The following is a 7,234-nucleotide window of genomic DNA, read 5'->3' as shown; positions in this document are numbered from 1 at the left end:
ACAACCACCAAGAAATCCAAACACACTCTACACCAGAAAAATGCATTTAAAACGCACCCCACACTACCTACACCAACCCCAAAACACTTATAGGGTCCCACCACACCATTCCACGAACCTAAGAGCCACAACATACAATACTATAAAATACAACCCACATAACCAAACCAAAACGCTACTACCAAACATCCACCCCAGGAACCAACCATACAACCATAACAAACAACAAATGCACTACGGAGGAAACAACTACCAACACAATATACCTGATGAACTAAGACGGAACACTAGGTTCAACAACAGACTCCAGAACAGAGCACCACAAACTCACTCTGACAATTATAACAACATGAGACAGATAAATAATAGCTTTGAACATAACTACGCCAACCATTTTTTAGACCTTACACACAGGAACAGGGACACACGATGGCAAAGGACAAACAAAAGAAACATCAGGTAATTAAGATAATCAATCTCTCAAACAAAGAACTTACACCTAACGAAATAAGCATACTCTCCAAAGGACTTAAATTTACACCCACCCCACAACGTTCTAATTACTATGAAATGAAAGATGATATTTCGGAATTTTGCAGAAAACTAAGACTCACCGAGGAATTTCAAGACAAACAAATAGAGGAGGACTCAATAGCTAGAAACAAGAGCAATTACACCCCCACCAAGGGAAAGAATAAAGCCTTAGACCGCTATTGTGACTACATAACTAATTTCCCGTTTCAATTCATCAAGAAACAAAAACACAGCCCTAACTTCAACAAAAGAGAATGGAACGACCTCATCAAACTAAGAGAAGACAAAACAATAACAATTAAGGAGGCAGATAAGGGCAACACGATAGTAATAATGAATACAAACGATTATAAAAATTTAGTGCTATCCCTATTAAGAGATGAAACGTATTATGAAAGGGCCCAACAGTATAACCAGCAAAAAATAATGCATAACCTTAGGACATTAATCAACACATACCAAGAAGGACTCACGAACAAGGAGTATGAATACATCACTAACTTCAAATGCAAATCGAGTTTGTTCTATGGTATCCCTAAGGTACACAAAAGCCAAACCATTAGAGAAACGTATCGAACACTTTGAACATATAGCATGAATGAACTTACTTCAAACTATGTATCAACTATACATGAACTCTAAGATGTCTGACTCCGTTGTGTATTATAAATGAATTTCTTGTGTTTGACGGCATGAGCTGTCTTTTTTTATATATAACTTTTTTTGATAAGGTTCATTTCAGGAACTGAAACATGTTATAATGTATATATAAAAATTAAAAATTGTATAATATAGCAGCATTTTCGAACTTCATTTTTTACAAATATATATATATATATATATATATATATAAGACGGTATACAACCTATTTAAATTCTTTCAGTTAGCTAAAATGCATAAACTCAACGACACTAGTTAGGTCTCTATATATGATCTAAAATTACAAAATATTAATTACACACTATCTTGGTCTATTATAGATGAGGTCCCTCGTTACAATACGATTAAGGGTAGATGTAGAATGTATACAAAATAATTCTACACTATCCTTCGCCCATACAATTCTTCTATATTAGATAAGTTTTCCGATGCTATTGACTCGTGTAACCAAAGATATTACTCTACTTTCGTGAGATACTATGAGTCCGAATGTGTTGCACATCTTAATATCTTATTACCTATAACAATATATTGCCGAATATAAATTTCAATAAATTCTGTATGTAACGCTTTTTATGTCATCCGCCCTCGTAAAGACCTCCATTATTTGCATATATATATATATTTACCTATTCTTCTATATAATTTTGCGATTGCCTCCCACCTGGGCAATGCTCTGAATGCATATCTTCCGTGGATATCACTTTTTCTACCCTGACGAAGGATACATTCTCCGAATATGCATTTCAAGATTCATTAATTACCCGGAAGAATGAACCCCAGAAAAGGCCGCCGGAATATCATCTAAAATTGTAACCCGAAACCTTATTAGAAATCTGTTATTAACTTTTCCCTATCTTTTCAAATCTTTTAAAAAACCGTCTTATCTGTATTCGATCTGTATAACGCAGCCATTGCGACGCAACGAATGCACGGTGCCAAATGGGCCACTTTTGCTATTATCACTGTCTTTCTACACTCATATTCATATACTTATATATCTGTATGCATTTTTGATATTCCTATATTTTTTCTATGTTTGGTATATGAATATATGTTTTAATTTCGGACGAATTTTATCTTGATCAAATCCGCACACATGTGTGTTGATAGTGGTTTGACTAATCTTAATTTTTACCTTTTAGTTTTGATACCTGTCTAACGCCTCAGGTTCGACTTGAGCACTTCTACGCAATCTATACGCTTGGTAAGAGAAATATAACTGTCTTTGTGTGTGTGTGTGTGTGTCTTTGTATGTACACATACATACACACACACACACACACAACGTTGCAGGTATCAGAGCTGAGTCGGTGTTTGTTTTAAATTTATCTTTTGCGTTATTACATCCAGCAGAGAATAATCAGTTAAAACTAACATTTTAAATGAATATCTTTCCGTTATTTTTTATTTCTTTCAATCATTGGACTGCGCCCGTGCTACGGCACGTACCGCTTTGAAGGGTTTTAGTCGAACAAATCGATACCAGCACATATTTTTTTTAAATTGGTACTTATTTCATCGGGTGTTTTTGCCGAACCGTTTTGTCAAGCGTTGGTGGGAAGAAACACATACACAGGAACACACACAATCATACACACTGATATATAGACAAAAGGCTTCCTTAAATTACTAAATCCATTCACAAGGCTTTGGTAGGACCAGGGCTATACTAGAAGAAACTCGCGCAAGGTGCAGTGCAATGAGACTAAACCCGGAACTGTGTGGTTGAGAAGCAGATTTTTTTCTTACCGCACCACCACGTCTGCATCAATAATCGGTGAACGTCCTAACAACAAAGGAATGTAAATTTTGACAACATAGTTTTATAATTTTGTTTTCACATTTGCTCTTTATCCAATTATTTATTTTATATGATGCAGCTGATAATAGGTACTGGGATGGTTTAATTACGTTATCTGGCGATTGGTGTTTCAGTGTTTCGACTACAAATGATCACGATATTTTATTATGGTTGAATAGTTAATGTTCTACTTTCAGAACGTGCTGGGATTGTGTCGATTAATCAAACTAACTCCGTCTTATCGGATATTGGAAAATATTGACTTCAAATTTTGGCACAAGGCCAGTAAGTCCAGGGGAAGGGATAACTCGATTACATTGACCCCCAGTGTTCAACTGGTACTTATTTAATCGACCCCGAAAGTATGTGAGTCATAGTCAACCTCGATGGTATTTGAACTCAACGTTAAAACGGACGAAATGGCGCTAAGCATTTTTGCCGGCTGAGCTAAAAATCCGCCAGCTCGCCGCCTCCCTTAAATAATTGAATATTAATTTGATAAATAACCCCATAATGTATAAACTATTACTGCATACTGTGAGTAGACTTTGATATATTTTTCTGATTTATCTGATGCTTTTCTGGGGGGTTTTTCTAGGTAAAAAGAATTGGCATTTCTACAGAGACTTTACTTTAAAATGGTTGAAGAAGAAAATCAACTGAAATTAGAAAACCAAATGGCTACACGTAAATAAATATTTATTCAAATTGGTATTTGATAAAACGTTTCTATGAACTAATTACTGTAATACTCATCCGTGAAATAATGTAATAATTCTTTAAATGTCTTTATCTTTAATTTACTTGCTTCAAGGCGTCGAGCTGGCAGAATCGTTAGCACGCCGGGCAAAATGCTTAGCGGTATTTTGTCTGCCGCCATGTTCTGCTCCGCCGAGGTCGACTTTCCCTTTCATCCTTACGGGGACGATTAAATAAGTACCAGTTATGCGCTTGGCTCGATGTAATCAACTTAATACGTTCCTCCAAATTTGAGGCCTTATGCTTCCAGTGGAAAGGATTATCTTCTTGCTTCAGTCATTAGGCTGCGGTCATGCTGGAAAAACTCTTTCACGAATTCCAGTCGGACCAACCGACCTCAGTACTTATTTTTTAAAGCTTGGTGCTTATTCTATCGTTCACGTTTGCCGAACTGCTAAGTTATATACCAGCATAGTTTTCAAGCACTGCTAGAAGACAAACACAGACAAAACCCTCTAATATACATTCCGTACTCCCCACAACTTCTCACAAATATATAGAGAGCGTTCGTGCTAGGTTTGACCATTTTCATAAAAGCAAAAGAAAATAATATCCCATACAAAAATAAAAGCATTTTAAAAAGTTAAAAACAATTGACAAAATTATGATTGGGAGATAGGTTAACTCAAATTACCCTCCCTCGGCTTTCACAACTGGTCCAAAACGGCTCCAGAACCTGGCGCATGCATTCCTCACTGGTTGGATCTGCGAACATCTCTTTGATATTGACCTTTAGCTCGGCCTTGGTGTTGAAGGCAGTGCAGTTGAAGTCCTTTTTGATATTGACCCATACATAGTAAATTATGGAATTATAGTCGGGAGCGTTACGAGGCCAGAAACAACATCTTCTGAAGCTTTCCGGAGGTATGACAAGGACCTGAATTCTTCGAACTGACATGTGGTCTTCTATCAGCAACCCTTTCCGACCAGAGTTTGAGCACGGTCTCCACCAGTTCCACATATTGGTCTAAATTGAGCCTAAAACCTTACTCAAAGATGTGGGTCGGTATGACATTACCTTCACTAGGTACACACCCGAAAACCATTGCAATTTGGAGGAACTTAGTTTTCATGACGCCCATATCACGTCCTACAATATTTACAGGGTACGACGCTGCCGGTCTGACACCCTATGCGAATCATTATGATACAATATTCAGATGTCTTCTAGTGCAACATGTCAGTTATTTTATCAACTCCAACGTTAATCTTTATGTTCTCCAACGCCGTTGACTCTTCACCAATATATCAAACTGTTTCTGACAAAACAGAAAACATGAATAGTCGCCGTATTTAGCCCGAACACCTTGTATACATACACACATGCATACATACGTATGTACATACATACATACATACATACATACATACATACATACATACATACATACATACATACAATATATGTATACGACGGTCTTACCGACTACCAAATCCACTCCCAATGCTTTGGTCGGTCCGAGGCTATAGTAGACACGCAGTGGCACTAAATCTGGAACCATACTGTTGGGAAACAAACTTCTTATCCCATGCCTGTCCCTCAGTATATTAAGCTACGAAATGTAGTGTCTAGCTTTCTTCTGGTGGATTTATACTTTCATTCTTTGTGATTTTCTTCATTTAGTAACAAAATAAAAATGAATTTAAAATTCAATAGCTGGATGATAATTTGATTCCCAATTTGAATGTTATATCTTAACATTATCCTTTGCGAGGCATTCACAAGATTTATTATGTATAATTCTTAATTCTTGATATTGGTAAATAAGAAGCCTCAAACTGGAGTAAAACACGTATATGACTTCAGTAAATCTCTTCTACGTTTACCATGGTGCTATTTCTTGCACGCGCTGCGACAACGTAACAGGTGTTTCGTGTCCTTTATTGCAAATAACTGTTACGTGGTAGCAGGTTATGTTAGAAATTGCAGCTAAATCATTGGAGGTGAGATACGTTGAATGCACTCGAAAGAAACCTATGGAAAAATATTTCACACAGAGATTACGAAGGGTATTTTACGATATATTTGCCATATTTTTAAAGTCATTTTCACTTTAAAATATTTTGTCCCCCATAATGTGTCTAATGGAAAGGTTAGAGTTTCTTCCCTTTCAGGGTTAAGTTATTTTCGGAGTATTTTCCTATTATGCACCGTTTTGGGTATTTATACCCCCAAACCATGAATATCTCAATAACAACTGGTCTGATTTACGTGAAACTTACTTTATACTGTTTGTATTCACATTTCAGGGGCCCTATACTTTGAAAGTATTTTCCCATTATGTGCCAGTTTGGCTGTGAAACATTGCAAGGAAGCCAGGTTGAAGTTCATTTTTAATATATATAGATTTCTTTCGTAAATTACGTTTATATATTATTTATTGGCTAAACTGGCAAAATGACCATTCCTAAATACAACAATTTCGTAAGTTACATTTTCACGTGGTTACTTGACACATTCACATTCTACCTGACACAAGGTAGTTCCATAAATAGCATACAGAATGAGAGCTAATCACCTGAAGAGTTTTACATGTCAGACCAGTCTTTCAACTGAACATTTTCATTTTGATATTTGAATTAGTTATTAATCCGAAACATACCATTTACTTTTGTAGAGATTACAACACATATTGTATAATTTTTATCATACAAATTATTTTCCAATTTCAGCTTCATCTGATAAAGATATTACAAAGCTTATCGAACAATGTGGCACATTTGGACCCTACCAGCGCTGGTTGTACACCTATATTATTATCATAGGCACTGTGACTATAATGACAGCAATGAATTTAACTTTTATCAGTGCAAATGTTCCCTTCTTATGCTACCCACCAAACTTTAATGCTTCGTTAATTCCTGCGAATCTTACAGAGAATGAATATTTACAAATGCTTCAACCGGACGGCGACAGTCAATGTTCTGTATATAACAATAGCTTCACTGGGACATATTATACAACACCACCAAGTAATTCATCTAAACTACAGTGTTCTTACGGACGGAAATTTCTGACAGAAGATTTTTCTACAATTGTAAGTGAGGTGAGTAACCCAATCAACTAATTGCTGTAAATCAATTAATTACTGTAAAACACTTGAAGTTTAATTTCAGTATCTTATATTTTAACATTAACCATTTAATTGCATCTATTTTAATTTGTTTATTCTCACAGTTTAATTTGGTGTGTGAACGAAAATGGTTAAGATCCACCTTGCAGTCCGTTTATTTCGCTGGTTGTCTTCTTGGAGCAATTATATTTGGTATTTTTTCTGACAGGTAATATACTTTTTTTATATTTTATTTTAATTTTTAAAATTTTCTTCTTCCTTGTTTCAGACATTTCACTGCGGCCATGCTGGGGCACTGCCTTGCAGAATTTTAGTCAAATGAATGACCTTCAGCACTTTTTAATTTTTTTAAGCCTAATACTTATATTATCGGTCTTTTTTTACCGAAACGCTAAGTTACGG

The 7,234-nt window shown here is 35.8% G+C and overlaps 1 protein-coding gene across 1 annotated transcript in view; it reads left to right on the top strand.

Moving 5' to 3' along the window:
• The first annotated feature begins 3,597 nt into the window (after nucleotides 1-3,597).
• Nucleotides 3,598-7,234, top strand: part of LOC115218259 (organic cation transporter protein-like) — a 10,812-nt gene continuing 7,175 nt past the window's right edge. Inside the window, exons 1-3 of the mRNA XM_036508555.1 lie at nucleotides 3,598-3,686; nucleotides 6,432-6,805; nucleotides 6,937-7,040. Of these exons, the coding sequence (XP_036364448.1) occupies nucleotides 3,638-3,686; nucleotides 6,432-6,805; nucleotides 6,937-7,040 (527 nt within the window). The 5' untranslated portion in view covers nucleotides 3,598-3,637. The remainder of the gene's footprint in view (nucleotides 3,687-6,431; nucleotides 6,806-6,936; nucleotides 7,041-7,234) is intronic.

Source organism: Octopus sinensis, linkage group LG13 (assembly GCF_006345805.1).
Source record: "Octopus sinensis linkage group LG13, ASM634580v1, whole genome shotgun sequence".
NCBI classification, from domain to species: domain Eukaryota; kingdom Metazoa; phylum Mollusca; class Cephalopoda; order Octopoda; family Octopodidae; genus Octopus; species Octopus sinensis.
The sequence above is the reverse complement of the archived record's forward strand: the minus strand, read 5'-3'. Positions and strand labels throughout refer to the sequence as shown.